General features: G+C 54.9%; 1 protein-coding gene across 2 annotated transcripts in view; it reads right to left on the bottom strand.

The window, feature by feature from the left end:
• The window catches only part of AGAP3 (ArfGAP with GTPase domain, ankyrin repeat and PH domain 3), a 110,320-nt gene that overhangs the window by 21,034 nt on the left and 68,593 nt on the right, over nt 1-20,693 (bottom strand). For both annotated transcript variants that reach the window (XM_051773017.1, XM_051773016.1), the window contains exons 10-11: nt 19,734-19,838; nt 14,780-14,948 (exon numbers count right to left, since the gene is read on the bottom strand). In XM_051773017.1, the coding sequence (XP_051628977.1) occupies nt 14,780-14,948; nt 19,734-19,838 (274 nt within the window). The remainder of the gene's footprint in view (nt 1-14,779; nt 14,949-19,733; nt 19,839-20,693) is intronic.

Below are 20,693 nucleotides of genomic sequence, written 5' to 3'. Positions count from 1 at the left end.
CACAGCTCCAGCCCTGGCACACCGACCCCTCCACGGCCACGGCAAAGCCGGGCTACGAGCCATGACGAGGAACTGAGCCCCGGGTTCAGTGGGACTGCTGTGGCAGTGGGAACCTTCCACAGAACAAATGGACACCTGCAGGAGTGGGTCCCCAGCAAAAGCTGCTACAGCCAGGGCAGTTCATCTGTGTGAAACCAGCCCCACTCGGCTCTTGTGGATCCCAGCACGGCTGAGGTGGAAGGAAGGTCTGGCATCATCCCGTCCAGCTCCAGCTCATGCAAGACCCCCCCCAGCCAGCAGCCCTAGACTGTCTGACAGGTTTGGAGCATCTCTGATGAGGCAGATGGCACAACCTCCCCGGGCAACCTTTCTCTGTGCTGGCCACCCTTCACGAAGAGCAGAGACCCATAAAATCCCACGGGGAGCCCCAAAGTTTGTACATAAATGTACATTTCTGTTCCTGCTGTTTCCATGAAAACCCAAGGGATGCTGTTCAGATGCTGCTGGTACCTGGGCACAGCTGGGGCTGCCACATGCCTGACAGGACAGCTCAAGAGCCCAAATCTCCCCTCCAGAGAACAGAGGGGTGATGTGGCCACCAGCCCTGCACCAGGCATGTCTGCCACCCACCATCATCATCATCATCATCATTACCACCCCTCATTCATCGCCAGCATGGCAGGTGCCTCCCACCCTCCTCTTCCCTGTACCAACCCTGTACCAAAAATCCCCTTTCCCTGCTTTGTTGTGCAGGGATCACCTGTGAGCCTTGGCTGCAGATCCTGCCTGCCAGCAGTGCTGACACGGGGCTCACCGGGACACAGTGCTCTGCACCTTGACCTGCCAGGACCCTGCACCCTGAGCTGCCAGGACCCTCACCCCAAGCTGCCAGGGCCTCAGCACCCTGCACCCTGAGCTGCCAGGACCCTGCAGTGCCCCTGTCTCGCTGCCTCCAGCCCGGCTGCTGCATGCTTCCCCCTCCCTCCCCTTGTTCAGCACCACAGAAACACGTGTAAAACCATGACACTGACTTTGCCTCTAATTAGCCCTTAATTTACAAGACACACTCGGAAGGGTAATTAGCTGGCGCTCTGCTCCTGACTGCTGCATCCATCTCCTCTCGCCTCCTCGTGGGAGGGAGCCTGCTGCCACTGGAGCAGGGACAATGCTGCTCTCCCCAGACCGGGATGAGCTGGGTCCTGGGACAGGACTGGATGGGATGGGATGAGAATAGGTTGTCCAGCACTCAGGCAGTGCCCGCCAGCCCCAAGCCCCCAAGCAAACAAACAGCCCGTGTCCACAGCCACACCTACAGAGGAGAGGAAGGTGAAGAGAGGAGAACAGAGGGGCTGGGAGAAGCTGCTTCCTCAGAGGGGAAAGTCCTGCAGGGCTCCAGGGAGCCCAGATCTTCACTCTGCACCCCCACTCAGCCATGCTGGGAGCCCCAGTCTGCCAGGATGTGCCCATCCAACACTCCGAGGAGGAGCAGTGCAGGCTGCCACGAGCACCCAAAATTCCATTTTGAACGAAGGAACAGTCTCCATCAGCCTCTCCAGCCCCTCCAAGCTCCTGACACCTCATTCTCACTGCCTGGAGTCACCCAGCTGTGGGGAACTCCCCCACAGCCCATCCACTCACTCAGCTCATGGACCTTGCCCCGCTCAACTCCGGCGTGTTCCAGGGAGCTCCTGGGTGGTCCCAGCAAGGCTCTCAGGAATTGTGTCCCTTTGGAAGCAACACCCTGGTAGCTGCTGGATATGTCCCCTGTAAATTGGGCAAGCCAAGTGACAGGTGAATAGACAGCTACATGTAAATACTATCTGTCCCTGAGCCAACACCTCCAGGGGCCAAAACCCCAACCTGCTGACAGCCCCTCAAGTCCCTCCCCAGTCACTGTTTCCTCAACCCCCCAAGAGACTCACGTGGCCACATCGGTGTGACCCAAGGCTCCATGATGTCTTTTCAGTACAGCCCAACTGATGGATGTGGCAGTGGATGGAAAAAGACCTGAAACCAGAATGGCCTCTTCCCAGGCGTGACACGTGGCAGCCCGGACCCTTCGGTGAAATACCTGGATCAGAGCAAACTGGGAATTCTTCGTTAAGGTGTGGCTGCCCAGGGAACAGGATAAAGGTGAGTGAGCCAAAGGGGCACCATCAGCTGGGAAGGAGATCATTTGCAGAGTCACTTAAAGATCTTTTTAGGGTCTCTTTAATATTTTCAAGAGAAATTTGGCAAAATAATGCAAAGGGTCTGGTGAAATTTCCTGGTGACATTATGCTGGTGCTGCTTCCAGGCCCTTACAGCACGGGGGAACCCAGCTTCGGTATGGGGAATGGGCTATGCTGAATTTTAAAGAGGCACCAGCTGAAAGCAGTTTGGGGATCCCCCTGGGTTTATGGCCAAGGACAGGACAGGTCTTTCCTCTGGAGTGCCAGGCCCTGCTCCAGCACAGGCAGAAGGACACTGCTGCTGCACCACGGGGCAGAAGGACTGTCAGCATGTGGCATGAGATGGTGGTGGAGGTGCTCCAGGATGGGGTGAGGACACCCTGCCATGGAGCAAACCCTGTTTGCTCTGGTACTGTAGAGGCTAGTAGCACAGTACAGGTTAATGCTATTGACCCTCTGCCAAACGGTGTCCCGAGGAGTCATCAGTCACCGCTGCCCCTTAACCAAAATTTTAGGGCATTTGTTGCCAACTGGCTGCCATTTATTTCAAATAAGAACCAGGATTACTGCGTGTCACCTTAGTGTACTGCTCTGCTGGTGCCCGCAGCCAAGCATGTCTCAAAGCCTCCCCAAATGCCATTGGGACCCCAATACATGGAGCTGGATGGGAACCCACTTCCAGCTGGTGGGAAACTCCTCCACTCTCAGAAACCAACCGGTTCCTGGGGGGAGGTGAGAGCCAAGGAGCCTGGTAGAGCTGCCTGTCTGTAAGATCCCTGCTGGGGAGGACATAACTCACCCCTCCCTGCCAACGGGCTGGCAGCTGACATGGCACAAACACAGCTGTCCTGGGAGCCCCTGTGGCTGCTGTGCTCTGGAGCCAGGAGTCTCTGTGAGGCTGGCTTTCTGAAGGAAGCACTGCATGCTGTTACTGGGACATCGGCAGGTCCTTCCTCATGAACAGTTCCCACTGGTAATAAGGCCAAAACACGTGGGGTGGCTCCCAGGAGCACTGGGATGGAGATGTGTGATTTGAAAGACATCAACCTCCACGTTTTGCTCAGGAGCTGACCACCAAGCCAAGCACCCATACAGTCCCCAGGCATGAGGGGGAATGTTCCGGGGCGACAGATGGACAGATGTCCTTCCCAGCTCTGCCAACAGCGAGTGTCTGTGTGGAATCACTGATCCAAACCGTGGGTGACTGAGGTTTCCCAGCCCAGCTCCACAGCAGGGCCATCAGGATCTGGCAGCTTGCACACAGCGGGAGCCATTGCCATGCACTGGGCCTCACAGCTGCTCTGACACAAAGAATCTCCCTCCTCTCTCAGTGCTGCCTTTGGAGAGCATGGTTTTGGACATCTGCATGTGCTAAGTGACTCTGTGACACCCCAGCTCCCACCAAAGCTGACCCATGGTGGGTACAAACTGCCAGGACAAACAGCCCTGTGTGGTGCCGATGCCTCTGAGAGGACCGAGAGCCTGGGCTGGCCATGACACCTCCCGTCTCCCAGCCAAAGATCTGGAGCACACGAGATAAGCCAGGGCTTCTCCAGCCCACACCCCAACTCACCTCTGGTTCAGATGGCAGATGACCCCACGTACAGAGCTACAAGACCCAGCAAACCGGAGAAACCTGGGAACAGTGACGCTGCCCCCACAGTCCTGCACCGAGAGCACATCACCAGCCTGGAAACCGCAGGCAGCCACAGCTCCTCTGTCCTCTCCAGCATGACCTCTGCCCACGCCAAGCCCTCACACAGAGCCCTGAAACCAGCTGAGGCACCCCATGTCCACCCGCCGAGCAGCTCCATGGCCAAGGAAGGGAGGCTGGAGCTGTGTAGGGAAGAGGTGGATCCACTGGGAGAGTGATGACATGCCTGGACTGGGAGCCAGGAGCAGCCAAAGGAGCCCTTGGACTGCCTGAGCTTTGCTGCTCAGCACTAAGTCACACCACAGGTCTGCCTGCAAGTCAAGCCTTCCTGAGTAAGGATGGATCTGTCAGAAAATCTGATCCCAACTCAAATATTGCCGGTGCCAGAGAGATCACTGCCGCTCTGGGTAAGTGGTTCCAGTGGTTAACTGCCTTCACTGCTGAAATCTGGGCCTTATTTCTGGTCTGAGTTGTCTTCCTCCTGTCACCATCACTGGATCTTGGTACCTTTTATCTGATAAAGAGCTCTCTCCAAATTTCTCTTCCTATACAGGTACTTACAGATGGTGTTGAAATTATCTCTTAACCTTTTCTCCAATAAACTAAACAAATTGAGCTCCTCAAATCTTTCTCTACAAGGTGTTCTGGGAGCAGTTCCTGGTTTTTACAGCCCTTTCCAGTCCATCATTTTCCTTCTTATACTGTGGACACAGAAATCCATGAACCTGAGCCCTCTGGAAGTCCTCTCCAGTCCCAAACTGACTGTCACCATCCACACATCAAAAAGACCTTAACAACACCTTCTAGAATTCCTGAATTAAATAATTCAGCCTTGCTGATTCCAACATGTCCACATCTCCTACCTGCTGTTTAATTCGCTGCCTAATTACAGATGGAATATGAAGAATTCATCATTCTGTGCTGAGATACATCATCTTGCCTTTCCCAGACACCAACACAAGTGTTCACTGAGCACTTCACTTTTTTTCCTTATTAGCCATTCTACTATTCCCATACAGTAATGAAGGAATGCTGGGGTTAGGATTTGTTAGCTCCTAATAAACTTGAAAAAACCCTTTTCACTGTTTGTAACTCTGCTGGTTCCTGTTCAGCCTATTCTGACAGACTCGGGCAAACATCCCCAAACTGGGAAGCTCTCCATGGGGCAGGCAGTGTCGGTGTCTCCATCAGCTGGGACACTCCTGTCCCCAGGGAGGAGGTGCTGGGGGTTCTCCCCAGCAGCTGCACTGTGCTGGTGCTCTTTCCTCACTGGTGACTTTGTTCCTCAGCTCCTCATCACCATCATTTACCAAATGCATTTAACTTCCTCCCCAGAGCCGGCAGGCACGGAGCCTGGTGCAGAGCCATGAGCCCAGAACAAACTGACACAACCCTTTGTGTGGCCACAGCCACAGCGAGTCTGGGAACGCCAGGACCTGGAATGCTTCCCACAAAGCCAGGAGGGTCACTTTGAGGGCTGCTCACAATTAATCACTCACGGCGGATGTTGGGCCGGGAGCACTGGCACAGGGCTGAATGGCAGTGGGAGCCTTGCCGTGGCTCCAGCTGGCTGTGCTGGGCCACATTGGTGCCACCAGCCTCTGACTGGTGCAGCTTCCAGCTCCTGCTCAGCACTTATCCATTACTTTATCATGTTGCTGTTAATTTTATCACTTTTTACACACACACAGACACAGCTGCACAAGCCGCAGCAGCACCACGCAGGCAGCTCCCTCTGCCTGTCCCTGTCCCTTCTACCAGGACACAGAGTGAACAGTTCACGTCTCCTCTCAACCCTGACTGACATGTTTTTAAGCAGTGAAACCTTCCTTTTCATTTTAACCTTTTGGTACCCAGTAAGATATTCTTTAAACACTTCTAATTACGCTTTACTTCCCCCCCCAACCCCTTCTGTTTAAGTTCCTTCTCCCTAAAGATCTGGCATGTAATTGCTTCCAGCTTGGTGAAATTGTCTCAGATGCATTTTTGTGTGCATGTGTCTGTGCATGTGTGTGTTTAATACTCTATTTCTGATTGAATTTTACTCTGCCTGAACACCAGCACAACGCACTCAGGTTACTTTTACCTAAGCCAGTACCGAATTTGGTTTGGTGACTCATTACCCTCATCAGCTGAGATGGGGTAATGGTGGCATTCCCCGTGGAGCTGCCCTGCTGTTTGGAACCAGGCTTCAGAAGGTCCAAGGAAGCTCTACTGCAACTTGGCAAAGCCCTTCAGTGACTTTCACCACAATGTCATTCACACTCCAACACCTCAGAAGTGTTTCTGATGCACCCAAATTGAGGTGCTGGGAATAAGCAGTGGGAGCAGACGAAGGAAACACGGTCTATGTCCCAGATCACTCTCCTCGTCTGTTACTGTGACCAAAGGTGTCACTTACAGTCCTTGCAGAAACTTAGAAAAGTAAGCTGCAGAAACTTGGAAAAGTAAGTTGCAGAAAATGTACAAGTAATGCTGTATAACACACCACCCAGAACAGCTCCTGTGCAGCTGGACAGTCCCCATGAGATCCCTGCAATGGTGGAGGGAGATGGATGCTCATGATTGGCAGCACTGACACAGATCCCCATTTGCATGTACAGGCAGAGCAGGAATTCAGGTCTGAGACAGAACTACAGGAGGGAAGGAAGCAGAGCCAGAACCTTCTGGGCTTGCTGTGGAGTGTGGACCAGGACCAGCACTGCAGTGACTGATGGAGAACAGCCCCTGCCCCCAGCTCCTAGGTGTAGATGGGAAAGGGCTGTTCGAGGATGCTGGCATTGTATTTTCCTACATAACTCCTGTTTCTAAAGCCATTCACTCACATCATGCTTCATCCACTCCTGCCTGCTTTGCCCGTGAAGGCTGCCGGGCACAGGGCAGCACAACCTCCCAGGGTGCACAATTCCGAGGGGACAGAGCAAGCCCTGCTCTGCCTGGAGAACAGGAGGGCTCTGTCCTTCGCCTGCTAGTGATGGGTTTTTGCACCTTCCTCTGGGGCACCTCCCTGTCCAGCAGAGCACAGATCCCAGGCACTGCCGATGGCAGACGCGGGTCTGGACGGACTCACTGCTGGAGCAGCTGCCTGCACTCGGGGATGAGCTGGGGCTATGAGACAGCAAAGGACAGGAGTCTGTGGCCTGCAGCAAGTTGCTCCCCGGCTCCTCTCCCTCCTGCAGCAAAAACCTGGGCTGTATGGAGGAGAAAACTTGGTTTGCTGGAGAAGGTCCTCAGTCCACCTTGGAGAACACCGGCCGCCCCTCTGGCCCTGCCCTTCCTGGCAGTGCTGGGCAAGTTATTTACACTGAGATTTTCACAGGTGGCCACAAATTACACCCTCGTTGCTTTTGCAGGTGCCTTGTGCAAGGCACCCTGAGCCAGATGTTCTGGAATGCAGGATGCTGAGAGCTACAGCCGCAGCCACAGGGCCTGGTTGGCTGCCCCATGCCCACCTGGCTGCCCCATGCCCACCTGGCTGCCCTGTGCCCACCTGTGCCCACCTGGCTGCCCTGTGCCCACCTGGCTGCCTCTGTCACCTCCACTGGCCCTGGGAAGGGCTCTGATTGCCACGGCACTCTGTTGCCTTGTGCTCCTCTCTCCCTGCTCCTCTCCTCCATCCCTTCTCCGAGGCTTTCTCCCTGCTTAGCCCTGCACTGCACGGCTCCTTATTCTGGCAAGGAATAAGTGTATCAAGTCCCAGTAATTATCTCTAATTAGGGTTAGTGATTATACTGTTGGGTCGGAGAAAATCAATCTCTGGTTTCCCATCAGGAAGGGCAGGGAGAGCTGGGGTGGGGAGGGAGGAAGCACTGGCAGCTCTCTCCGTGCTCTGATCCCTCCCATGAGCCTCTCCCTGCCCACACGACTCCAGTGCTCCCAGTTACAGGAGCAGGAGCTGTGTGGGGGCTTTGCCTGAGCCGTGGCTGCCAGGGCACAGCCTGGCTCTGTTGCTGGTTGGGACGAGGCGGGGCAGAGCAGAGTCAGGGCCCAGCACGGCCGGATGCTCCCACACCCACGGGGCAGGATGGGGATGCACCAGCGGGTCCTTCCCGGGGGGCCGTGGGGGTTGTGCCCCGTGGGGAGGCACAGTGCAGCACGATGGAGCCACAAAGGCTCCCCTAAAGGGCAGAGTGGAGCAGAGACCTGAGGAGGTCCTACATGTCCTCTAGGCACAGGATTCGCCCAGTGATGGGGCAGAGACATCTTCCACTAGACCAGGATGCTCCAAGCCCCATCCAACCCAGCCTTGGACACTTCCAGAGATGGGGCAGCCACAGCTCATGAGTGTCAGCAACAGAAAGGGCCTCAGGGGCCTCAGAGCAGAGTGTTTGCTTTGGGGGCATGGGATCCAACCAACACAATGCTGAAAAATCCCCAAAACTACTATTCCAGTCACTTATACCAACCCTTGCCTAACAACATGTTCCTCCTGCTCCAAGTGCCTGGGACAGACTCTGAGCTCTGAATGACTAGAGTGGTGAAAAGAGCTAAAAAAAGGCCAAGTTCATGAGAAAGAAAAAGCAATTCCTGGGCTCCAGACTGGGGGCACAGAGTTAGCGGATACTTTCGGCACTTTTGGCTTCATCTTCTCTTTGCCTCCTCAGTTTTCCTTCTTTAGAAAGAAATCATAACATCTGAGATAACCAGGTTACAGTGCTTGGAAATATGACATTCATCCTAACTCTACCATAACCTAGCAAATAAAACCTCGAGCTGATCCAGCAGAATCTCAGCCCTCCAAGCTTCTGTCCAGCACCAGAACCAGGCACCAAAGATTGCTGGTCCTGTCCTGCCTTGTGTCATCCTGCCTGGCTCCCTCCACACTCCTCCTCTCCCCATGGAGTCCTGCCAATTTCAATGCAAACCCTTGAACCAACAGCTCCAGCCTCACATTTCAATTCATCCTCCTCCTTCAGACACTCAGATAAACATTCGTAAGAGGTTACCATATGAATGTAATGGTGAATGTATAATATTTATAATATACACATGAATTTCAGTATTTTATACATGATTCATGATGCAAGATATTAATTACAGATAAATTTTAGTAAATCTCTCATCTTGGCTCCATCTTCAGACTACAAACAACCCTTTAACACATCACTGGGAAGGGTAGACGCCCCACACCGAAGAACAGACAGATCCTCAACCTCTTCCTTTCTGTTCAGCATCCCCATGTCCGAGTTACAGAATCCCAGACTGGTTTGGGTCAAAGAGACCTTAAAGATCATCCAGTTCCACCCCCTGCCCTGGCCCTTGGTTGAACAGTAGTGGTAATGTTGGACTTTTCCAATTGGACTCCACAGAAAGCTGAAATCATGGCTGGAGGGAGGGATGGTGTGTCCCCACACCCGTCACTGAACGAGCTGTGCAGGGGGACTGCCCCCAGCCTGGTCCTGAGAAGCCCCTCAGGCTGAGGGGTAGCACTGGGGGCCCTGCTCTGGCTTTCATTCTGCTGCCCAGCTCCCAGGGACCACAATCCAGGGCAGAGTGGCACAGGATCCTCCCTCCAAGTGGGACACATCGAAATGATGTGCAGCAGCCATGGATTTAAGAGCAGATGCCACATCATTCAGGTAACAGAACAGCCACAGCACTATGGGCAAATCCAGGGGGCAGAAAAATCCATCCAGCTTTCCCTACAAAGCATCGAGCACATGTAACTTGGGAAGTCCCCAGGGCAGGGTGACACGAGCTGCTCCAGCACCCACAGGCAATTTGCCGGCAGGAAAAGCAACTTTGTTCCAGAGGTGCGAGCTGAGCTTTCCCTCCTCAGTCCCCAAATTCCCTGCTCTGACCCGACGAAACTGTTGCACAACCAGGCATGAGCTGATCCAGGAGCATCCTGTCTGCCATGACCTGCGCCACCCTGCTCTCACCGCTCTTCTTCCCTCAATGTCATTGTCCCCCACGGCGAGCAGTGGTGTGCCAGGGAAACAGGTTTTCCCTTTTCTTTGTTAATTCTTCCCTCATTACATTTGAAATTCCACAATCAGTGTGCACTGTAATTGTCGAATTTGATGCTAATGATTAATGAATTAAACATGGATCCATCAATTAGTCCTCGGAGAATAATTCTGCATAAAGCAGCGGATAATGTAATTACAGTAACAAAGATAATGAGATGTTAACATCGACGGAGCCCGACGTGACATGATCACAGCAGGCTCAGCAACCCCGGCCTGGGGGAGCCAATCCCTCACTCTGCAGAGGCAGAGCATCGGGGGGCACGGGCCTGGCAGAGGGGGGGTCTGCCACTGCAGTGCTCCCCCAGCACTGGCACCAGCACCGCGCTCTCCTCCTGCCCGCCCGGTGCAGATGCTCCTGGCCATCCGCTCCGGGAGCCACAGTGGAGCTGCCTGGCAAATGAACCCAGCAAAGATCCCGAGCTGCCTGGACAGCCAGCACCACCCCTGCCATCCCGATGTTTGGGAGCGGCTGAGACCAGTGCAGGCTCTCTCCCACCACCACACACGGCACACGGGGCCAGAGACAGGCACCGTGCCACACGCCAGGAACTCCCCTGCCCATGCTGTGGAGATGAGAGTCGGTGCCAGCACACCGAATTTGGCCCTGGGACAGACAGACCCTCGTCACCTCGGAGCAAACACAAGCATCAGCCAAGCCCTGCACCCCAAGCAGTGGTTCCCACCACTACCTGCTCCAGAAAACGCTCTCCGTGGGCTGCAGGAGCGGTGCTGCAGGAGGAGAAGGAAGAGGAGGAGGGCTCACACCCCACCAGCCCCGACACACATCAGACCATCTGGACTGTTCCCTGGGGTGAAGGGAACCAAGCAGCATCAGCCCCTTGCAGCTCCTTCCCCACCTAAAACCTTCCAGAGCTTGAGCTCACACCCCTGCACTGAGTCCAACCAGCCCATCCTGCTTGGCCCCCCCAGCACCGGGGATGCTGCTGCCACCTCTGCTTTCCTGCACCACTCAGCAGCACATCCCATGGGAGGATCACAGTCCTCAGAGAGCTGGACAGTCCCTCAGGAGCCCCCAGAACTGGACAGAGCTTTTCCCTTTAGCCTGCTCCCCTCACACTGTGCTATCAGGAACTGCCTCCAGTCACTGCCTGCAAGCACAACCATCTCGGTCGGCACTGCTGCAGACTCTTCCTTCACTTCACTTCCCACTCCAAGGCAGGCTTCCCAGTGCTCACCTCCTTGGCATCCTCTGCCATCATTTAGCTGCGATACAGTGCCAGGGAGCGCCTCATGTGCTCCGTGCATGGCCATGTTAAGTGCCACGTATGTACCTGCACAGGTGTCGTGGACCACGGTCTCAGGACCTTCCTGCCCCTCTCCCCTTTGCTAACACTTTGGAGCAGGTCCCTACAAACCCCTGTGGAGCAGGACCGCAGGGCACAGCCGGGCTGAGGCCAGGCTCTCGTGCTGACTGACACTGTCCATAGTTTTCTTGTGCTGCCATCTGTTCTCCCCCACTAAAGTCGCTTTGCATCCTGTCTGCACTTGGATATGAGCTGCCCTCATTCCCCAAGCCAGAAACATGTGCTGAGCACAATGAAGAGTAGCACGAGGGTGGGTGAGCCTGCTGAACACGGCAAGGATGTACCTGCTGAGCCCTGAGGAAGAGGGCAAGAGAAGCAACATTCCATCGGGAAGAGGAGCACCAGGGATCTGAAGGAGACACCTGACCCAACACTGGCACACCTGCAGTGAATACCTGTTACCAGGCCACAGCACCTGAGAGCTCAGGCAGGAGATCTGCTTGTCCCTTTCCCACCCTCTCTAGCCCAACACTCCAGTTCCTCCTGCCATGGGTAGGGACATCCCAGCCCTGAACACTTCTAGGGATGGGGCAGCCACAACTTCTCTGGGCAACCTGTGCCAGGGCCTCCCCATCCTCACAGCCAGGAATTCCTTCCCAATATCCCACCTAACCCTGCCCTCTGGCAGTGGGAAGCCATTCCCCCTTGTCCTGTCCCTCCATCCCTTGTCCCCAGTCCCTCTCCAGCTCTCCTGGAGCCCCTTTAGGCCCTGCCAGGGGCTCTCAGCTCTCCCTGGAGCCTTCTCTTCTCCACGTGAACATCCCCAGCTCTCCCAGCCTGGCTCCAGAGCAGAGGGGCTCCAGTCCTCAGAGCATCTCCAGGGCCTCCTCTGGACAGTAGGAACTCATCCAATCTAAAATAAAGCCAAGCCTGACCACAGTAAAGTCGCCTTCTTTAATGGTTTAAATACCAGGGCACAATCATGACTGAGCTCAGAGTCCCTGCAGGTTTCACAAACACAAGCTCCTTCCTCATTCCTACTGAATTTAGCTCAGAGTTGGCTGTACCAGGCGTTATTCTGAATCCTCACCAGAGTGCTGCATCTGTGTATTTCATCTACATATAGGGCAGGGTAAGACTTTAAATTTTTTCTCTGTCTCCCCTCTATGTCCCTGGTTTTTCCTTGCCCCAAGTAAGGACTGTGTGTGTGGTGGACATCAGCCAGCACACTCACTTACCTTGGCAGAGCTCAGGTCACAGAGGAACCACAAACACATGTTCTGCACTCTAACCACAGGCCACCTGGGATTGCCCAGTGGCTCCTGGGGCAAGACAGCAAATCCCTCAGGTCTCCAAAGCTCATGTCCTCAGAAGATTAACTTGTGACTGGCAGAGAACTGCAAACTTTCAGGTGCTTCCTCTCCAGTGCCCAAAGCATGTGTCAGATGAGAGATGTCCAGTGGACCCATCCCCAGCTTCAAAGTAACAGCCCCATCCTCAGCTCCAAAGGTGGCAAAACTGAAAGGTCACTGCTGATTTGAAGCTGGACAGATTCTCCACCAAATCCAGCCCTAGGCATTGCACAGGCATATGAGCATGTCACGTCTGAGGGTTTGTGTCACTTGGTGACTGCATCTGCTGCAGCTGGGCTTGGAGGCATTAGAGCAAGTTGAAAAAATTCCTCAGAAAGCCCTTTACTGATTGTGTACCAGGAGAAAAACCTTTGTGACATGGCAGACACACACTGGGCCAGGACAGGACACTCACATCTGGTCACAGCTGCTGTTCTAGTGCTGATCTCCATGTGGACACACCCGCTCTGGGCAGACCATGGCACTGCTCTGCTCAGGGCCCAAGGCAGGACAGTGAACAGGGGATCCCAAATCCACAGATCCTACCCTGAAAGGACGATTGTAGCAGCAGGTTCCATCCCTTGCACACACACACACACACACACACACACACACACAGTGACACCCACAAGCCGGAGTAAAGTACATCTCATGAAAAGGGAACTGATCTCATTCCAGAGGCTTCAGGCACTGCTAAGTCCACTCACTCTCCAGATAAACTATCTCAAAATTAATTACTCTCCCTGCTAGGAAACTGCATCTCCTCTCGTGTAAACTGCTCTAGCTCCAGCCCCCACGCACTGTGCCTGCTCCAGCACTGTCCCCAGACCAAACAGCCTCATGCCATGCTTGCTCCTCCTGCAGCATCAGTAATCCAGGCACATCCCAACCTGCCCCTGCCAGCCCAACAGGACTGAGAGGGCTGCTGGGAGCAGGACATGGGGTTACATGAACAGTTGGTTTGACATCAGCATAAGCTCTTTTGTGGTTTGAATCCCCCCCAGCTCCGATATCTCCGCTAAGTGAGAACTCAGCCAAGGCGCCCCGGACACGCTGGTGAAGGAGTGTCCCTGTCCAGAGCCAGGAACTGTCCCCTCGCTGGGGCACGCTGAGGGTGTGGGGTGGTGAAGTGACAGTGTACAGTGGAGAGTTGTGGCAGGAAAGAGGAGAGCTGCACACCCCCAGTCAGAACACACGGTTTATCTGGTCCACAGATGAGTTCTGACTCGACAGGAACAGCAGTTTGGGTTCAAAAAGGCTCGTTATGCCTCCCTTGGCACTGTGTGAGCACAGAGATGTTACCATGCCCCATCCCTTGTGTGTGTGCAATGCCAAGGATCCCACCAGCTCCCAGCACTCGGCCCAGTTGCACCCACCCCGCGTGTCCTCAGTCCCAGCACACTCTGAAGCTCTGTGCTGACAGTACCCCGGACATGGGCACAGCTGGCACAGGGCAGGAATGAACAGGACAGAGATGTGTCATTGAAGTTCACCCTCAGTGGCACTACCAGATTCTGAAGGATTTCTGTGATCAGCAGCACCACCAGCACTCCCCTCATCATCCCAAATGGTGTGGTTCCCATACCCTCTGCACCAGACTGTGCCAACAGCGGGCTGGGAAGGAGGTGGGTGGAAACTGCCCATCCTGGCCCAGGACGCCAGCCCCAAGGGGGAAACACAGGCAGAAAAGTCTCAAGTTCAACAGCTTCCACAGAGTGAGAACCTCCCATGGCAGGAGCAGCAGGAGGAGTGTGGCAGGAACTCTGTGAGAGGAGGAGCATGGCTGGAGCTCTATGATAGGAATGTGGTAGGAACTCAGAGGCCAGAGAGTCTCCCAGCCTCCCTTCACCACACTCTGGGGCAGCTGCCCCTCTTCAGTGTACACACACAGTGATGATCCCATAATAGCCCCTCACCATTTCTCCAGGGGAAAGCAAAGAGGAAAAGAGGTTCATGAAAAAGGACAGAAACAGAGAAGAACTTGCCAGGGATCAAGAGCCATCCCAGGTTGGGATTTCCTTTGGTTTAGGGAGCAGCAGCTTTCCCCATGCACAGCAACTCATCAGCCTTGACGCTCTTGAGGAAACTCCTCAAGGTTTCACACCACCAGTTAAGCCCTTTGACTTTCTTATGTCCTGGACACCAACCAGCACAAAAACCCAACAGGAGCTTACCTGGGACTTGCACAGAAACGCCAACATCCACCAAAGGGACTTCCCGAGGGTGGCAAAAACAAGACACTTCAGGAGGGGTTTTGTTCCCAGCTCAAAAAAGCAAGGGCTGCTGACATATCAAGGGAAGGACAGCTGCCAGCTCTGTGTCTCCCACACCAGCTCTTACCTGTGCCACCCACACCAGCTCTTACCTGTGCTTCCTGCCAGCTGGGAGCTGCTCCGCTCCTTGGCCAGCCCGTTGGCTTTGGGGCTGGCACTGGGCGCCGCCGCCGTCGTGGCCCTGGGGAGTCGCTTGCCCGGGACCTTCACTGTTGTTCTCAGCAGATCGATCTCCTTCCCATGGACATTCTGCATATAGTCCTGGAGCAGAGAGGCAGAAGGGTTGAAGAAAGGCAGAAGGTTGCCTCGGTCCCACACGCTCAGTTACCTCTCATCCGCAGAACCACCACTAAATCCAGATCCACCTGCTCCCCCAGCTCCAGAACTAGCACTAAACCCAGATCCATCAGCTACCCAATTTTAACCATCAGCACTAACCCTGGATCCATTCACCCCCATGGGAACTGTTCACAGGCAGGTGCCTGTCAGTGACTTGAGGTGATCTGGGAGCTCAGCACATCCTAGTATCTCTTGGGTCAAAAGAGATCAAAGCCTCATGGTGGGCCAGAGGAGAAAGACCCCAGAACTCTCCCAGTGCTCACAGCTGTTTCCTGACAACAGAAATGCAAAGCCCTGACTCCAACCTGCCCAGGACTAGTTGGTGCTGTGGAGCTGGCTCTGGAGAAGAACCAGGTCTCACAGTCAATGCCCAGGACAGCTCTGATGTGAGTAACACCGGGACATTGCCATGGGCAGTTGGATGCCAGGACAATCCCATTTGGGAGAGCCTGACTGGGGATCAGAGATCAGACTGAGCCAAAGGGCACACAGGCAGCCGGCAGTTCCTCCTCCCTGTCATCCCTTGTTTGTTTAATTACAGCACTCAGCTGTGACAGCTAATAATAAAATATAATATAATATAATACAATATAATATAATATAATATAATATAATATAATATAATATAATATAATATAATATAAGTGCACTGTAATCAAAGGGATACCTAGAAATTTCCTCTCAGGTCACAGCTGGGGTAAGTGAAGCCCAAACCAACACAGGTAATTCCCTTGCACATTCACTTGCAGTGTTTCCTGTTATTCAAAGCTTGATGCCTCCACCATTTAATCTGGTGGACAACTTGTTACACAGCCAAAACCCCATATGCAGACTGTAACCATCACTCTACCCTGTCTCCTCACAGTATCTCAGCTTTCAGTCAGAATGAGGGTGCAGACCTGCAGCTCCTCCTGAGTGCTGTGTCTCTTCCCGTGCCTCCCACCCCTCCCTGCCCCTCGGGGCACCACACTTCTCCCCCGGCTCTCTCTGATGGGCCCAGCTCCTCCTCAGCTTGTGACCCCAGAAGGGGAAGACCCAACCAACATGACAGAGGGGAACTGCTGTGCCCTGTTCCTGGGCAGACCCCGAGGGAGCATGGACCAACAGCAGAGCTCGAGGCTTCGGGAGGAGCAGGGTGGTGGGGACACCCTCCCCGGGCTCCTGCGCTGCCCTCGGGAGGATCCACAGCTGTCCAGGGCCATGGCTGCTGCAGGGAGCTCGGGCCTGCTCCAGTTCACAAGGAGGTCACCAAAAAGATTAACTCAGAGCTGGTCCCTCTCTGATTCCACATCCAGGTACATGAAGATATGAACAAGCTCAGGCCAAGAGCAACCATCCTCCCCATCCTGGCCCCAAGAGCAGGTGACAGGGGCTACGCAGGTCATGCTCTGTGCTCTCAGGTACTTGCAAGGGTCACAGCCTCCCAACAGCATCTCCACTCCGTGCTTTGAACTGTTCTCTTCCCCTCTGACCCCCGTGCAGGCATCCCTTCCTCACAGCACACCCCAGTCATGGGGCATGGGGTCAGCACATCCTCCCGTGCTCCCACCAGCCAAGCAGCCTGGCCTTAAACCTTGGCACTCACCCTCCAGTGCCTCAGGGGACTCTGAGACCACCAGCCCAACCAAACACCGCAGCAGGCTGCTCCCAGCTGGGTGGGGACCTGGTGGCAGCCCTGGGCAGGGACCCTTGGAGGGGCTGGAGGATTTTCCCTCACTCAGCACAACTGTGGCGGTCGCCGGCTGCCTGCCGGAGCGAGCGGTCACCGGCGCTCGCCTTTTATTACCCGCCATAAAACAGCAATTTCTTCCCAAGCCTCCTCACTAATTACCCAGCCAGTTCTCTCATTTCATTTTATTACTGGAATTAACAACGAGTTCAAAGCGTGGAAAGCTATTAAGATGTGTGATTAAGCCACATTCAATTAGTTTCTACAAACAATTTAATTGATGTTGCAGATAGAATTAACAGAAGGTGATTGTGTGAATGGCTCCACTGGCTGCAAAATGGGAGCTGCTTCCCCGGCTCTGCGCAGCGCGGCCGGCGAGGCTGGGCTCAGCCACGCGCCTTCCCAGCAGCACAGTTCTCTCCAAGGCTTTGGGGAAGTGATGGGAAACCGCGCCGGGCTCTTCACACAACTTGTTCTTTTCCTGTCGCTGAACACACTCACAGAAAGGTAAAAACACAGATGCAACAAGGAAAGCCGTGCTGAATCCAGGGATCAGGCCCCCAGCACTCCTGCCTCCAGCTCCAGCATTCTGCTTGTCCCTGAAACCACCAATTGCTCCGGAGCAGAGGCGGAGGTGGCACCTCAGGGCAGGAACACATCGACTGCCCCACAGGACCCAAGCACAGGTCTGGGCTGGTGGTCAAGGCAGATTCACTTCCATCAGGGAGTCAGAATCCCTGAGTCCAGAGCCCAGCCCAGCTCACCAGTGCAGGCTCCTCCAATCTGACTGCAAACCCGTGGTTTACACCACACTCCTGGTGAGGAAACTTCCAAGTGGGCCTGGAGCTGCCATGATCCAGACCCAGAAACAGGTTGAGTGCTGAACACCCAAAAGGGAGAGAATGTAACAGAGAGGGAAGAGAAGTCAAGGCAGGAACTGCCCTGACTCATACGAAGGAACAGCCACTGGGAGCACAGAAGCAGCACAAAAATGCTCTGGGACTTGAACATCCTGATGGACAGGGAAAGACTCTCTTCCTGCAGGGCTCAGCCTGCCCTCAGGGACATCTCTGCTGCACCCAGAATTCTGCCATCCCTCAGACACATGGCAGCACAGGCAGGAGCCCATTCCAAGGTAGGAATCTTCAGGATACCAGGTGTCCCCTTGGCTGAGGCTCTGTGGCTTGTTCTAGCCCGCAGCTCCCCTCACCATGTACCCACCAGCTTGGGAGCTGCTGCCACAATGAAGTGACAGAATTGCAGGTTGTACACCAGGTACCACAGGAAAGGGGAGGCAGAGGGGCTCTGCTGACCCAGACGGCATGCTGCCCCTTTCCTGCACACAAAGCCACAGGAAAGCACAGAACACAAGGGTGGGTGCCAGAGTCCTTTCCCCAGCTCTCAGGGAGGCGATGCCACGGGGGAGCACACAGAACCCTCACCCTGCAGCAGCCAGGCTGGGCAGCCCCATGCTCTGTGCCCACACATAATCAGCCCTTGCTGTGGGTAAACACGGCGGGTGATACAACACCTATCTCAAGTGCAAGGTTCAGAGCTCCCCGTGGAAACTGGGGAGGAGAGGCCCAGCTCGTACCGCCCTCAGCAATGGGCTGTGGATCACCAGTGGCACCAGGTGGAAGAGAACCAGATTTTTGCTCGGGGCAATGCAGTAATGAAATGAAACACTGAAGAAGTGCAGGAAGGAAAGCGACTGGCATCAATCTCGATCACCCCCTGAGGAAGGAGTGGTGTAAAAAGGAGAGAAACCTGGTGTGCAGCAACAGCATCCGAGAGTGGTTAAACAACAGCCCAGAAATTGCTCTGCCTCTACAGCTGATGGTAATAACAGCCCATGATGGAAATGTGATAAAGCCACACGCGTGTGAGCACACACACAGAGACAGCAGCAGCAGCCGTTCTCTCCCAGTCTGGGGCTCCAAAGCCAAAAAAATGGGGTTAGAAAGTTAGGGAACTGCAGGCCACACCATGGTATGGGGATCAAGGTCTAACAGAAAATGCTCCCACAAATTAGGGAGAGGGGATGAAATGGCTGGGTCTCCAGTGCAAGCACAGAAGGGTCCATGGATCATGGTCTCAGGAGTTGGACAAGCACAGCAAGCCCTGGAGCCAGGGATGCAGGGTTAGCAATGCAGAGAAAGACTCTGAGGCTCCAACATCACATGGTCAAGGATATCAGGGACAGACTGAGGGCCCTTGAGCATTCACAAGATCTGCAGCACCTTATCCTTCTCCCTGCAGCCCCAGAGGGTGCTCCAGCACCCCTAAACCGCCCTGAGCTCCCCAGCTGCTGCCCGTCTGTCTGTCCTGCAGCAGCACGTCCTCTCGGAGGTGCTGGGGCCTGTGTCACAGGTGTGTCTGTCCGTGGTTGCTGTCGCAGCAGCAAACTGTGCTCAAGAGGAACGGGGAAGAAGCCATTAGCCCCACAGTGGGGAGGCGACAGAGATGGATGGGGCGGCAGCTGCGCCCGAGCCACGCGGGGAGGAGGATCAGCCCCGCGCCGACGGCAGCGCAGCTCGGCAGGCTCTGCACAGGCACCTCGTCTCCATTACCCAATACCTAGCAGCCAGGAAAATTATTCCACACCCAAATGGCACCATCAGCCGTGGCTGCACGGAGTTCTCTGCCTGCTCCTCGCCCGGCTGTGGGGTGGCAGCAGCCCCTGCTTTAATGCACCGAGCAGGCAAAGAGGAGAGTTGCGGCTCCTCGGCACAGCCCTGCACAGAGCGTGTTCCCACCAGCTCTCCCCACCAGCCTGACGCTGCACAAACAGCCTGCAGGAGAGGGAAGGGGTCTCCTTCAGACCCCGATGAAAACCAGCTCTACTGAAAACTGGAGGGAGCCAGAGCTGAACTCCTGCGCAGTGGAGAGGGTAGAGCCCAGGGCTCCCACCCACTGCCAAACCCTTCCCCAGCCCCTCTCTGTCACCGTGCCTGCTATGAGAGCATCTGCAGCAGCAGCCACAGCATGAAGGACACCGCTCTGTCCCACCCTGCTCCTCTACCCAGCCCAGTACTCACGTGCAGGCTGGGGTGGTAGGTGAGGACCCCGTTGTCACACAGCGTCACATACTTCTTCTTCCACTCCTTGTTGAGGGACTTGCCGCTGCGTTTGAGGAGAATGCCCTGAAAGAGAAGAGTCAAAAGTCTCACACCACGTTCAGTCCAGGCACCTCCCGCTCCGCTCCAGCACTGCCCCTTGGAGACTGGTCTTGGAAAAGACACAAAGAGCAGACTTAAGAAAACATCTTCTAGGTTGGCTCTCCCACAGCATTTCCCTGGGCTGCACCCCTTTCCCCACCAACAACTCAGCCCCCACAGACAGCCCCCCTCCCTCTGAGACACGCCAGCACCAATGCCCAGGTCCTCTGAGGGACCCATCACATCCTCTGGTGTCCTGAATCACTCCCTGGGCAAATGTCCTGTGCCAAAGGGCAGTGCCCATACACAGCAGGAAGCAACCTCCCTACCACCAACAGAGCTGGCTCCCAGACCTTCTCCCACCACCCAAAGCGCAGAGGAATGGTCAAGGCAGGGACAACAAGGGGACAGGTGGGGGCTGATTGAGGGACAACACTCCAAATACAGGTCTCCCAAGGGATGCACATTCCCTCGTCTGCTTGCGATTCTTTCCGAGAGCTGCCAAACAGAGCTAGGGACACATTCCAGGAGAGAAAGCAAGTCCTGGGCAATTGAGGGGTTGGTTCACACCCTCTTCTCATCAGGATTTTACATAAGACCCAACCTGTGGTCTCTGGCACAGCACACTCTCAGGGCTGGGAAATGACTGCACTCACATACCCTGAACTCCCTCTTCCCACCAGGATAAACCGGAATCAATTCCACTGATCTGAACCAAAGCTCAGAACTTGGACCCTCCTCATCCTTTCCCCATCCACTTCTGCCTCCCCAGGAAATCTACCTCCAGGAGCAATCCATCATGTACCAGGTAAGGGCAGAGGTGGAGAGGGAGAGGGAAGG

Source organism: Manacus candei, unplaced genomic scaffold (genome assembly GCF_025592945.1).
Source record: "Manacus candei isolate 608988 ecotype Guabito, Panama unplaced genomic scaffold, ASM2559294v1 h1tg000164l, whole genome shotgun sequence".
In the NCBI taxonomy this organism is placed as follows: Eukaryota; Metazoa; Chordata; class Aves; order Passeriformes; family Pipridae; genus Manacus; species Manacus candei.
Note: the sequence above shows the minus strand (reverse complement) of the source record. Positions and strands in the feature narration are given on the sequence as shown.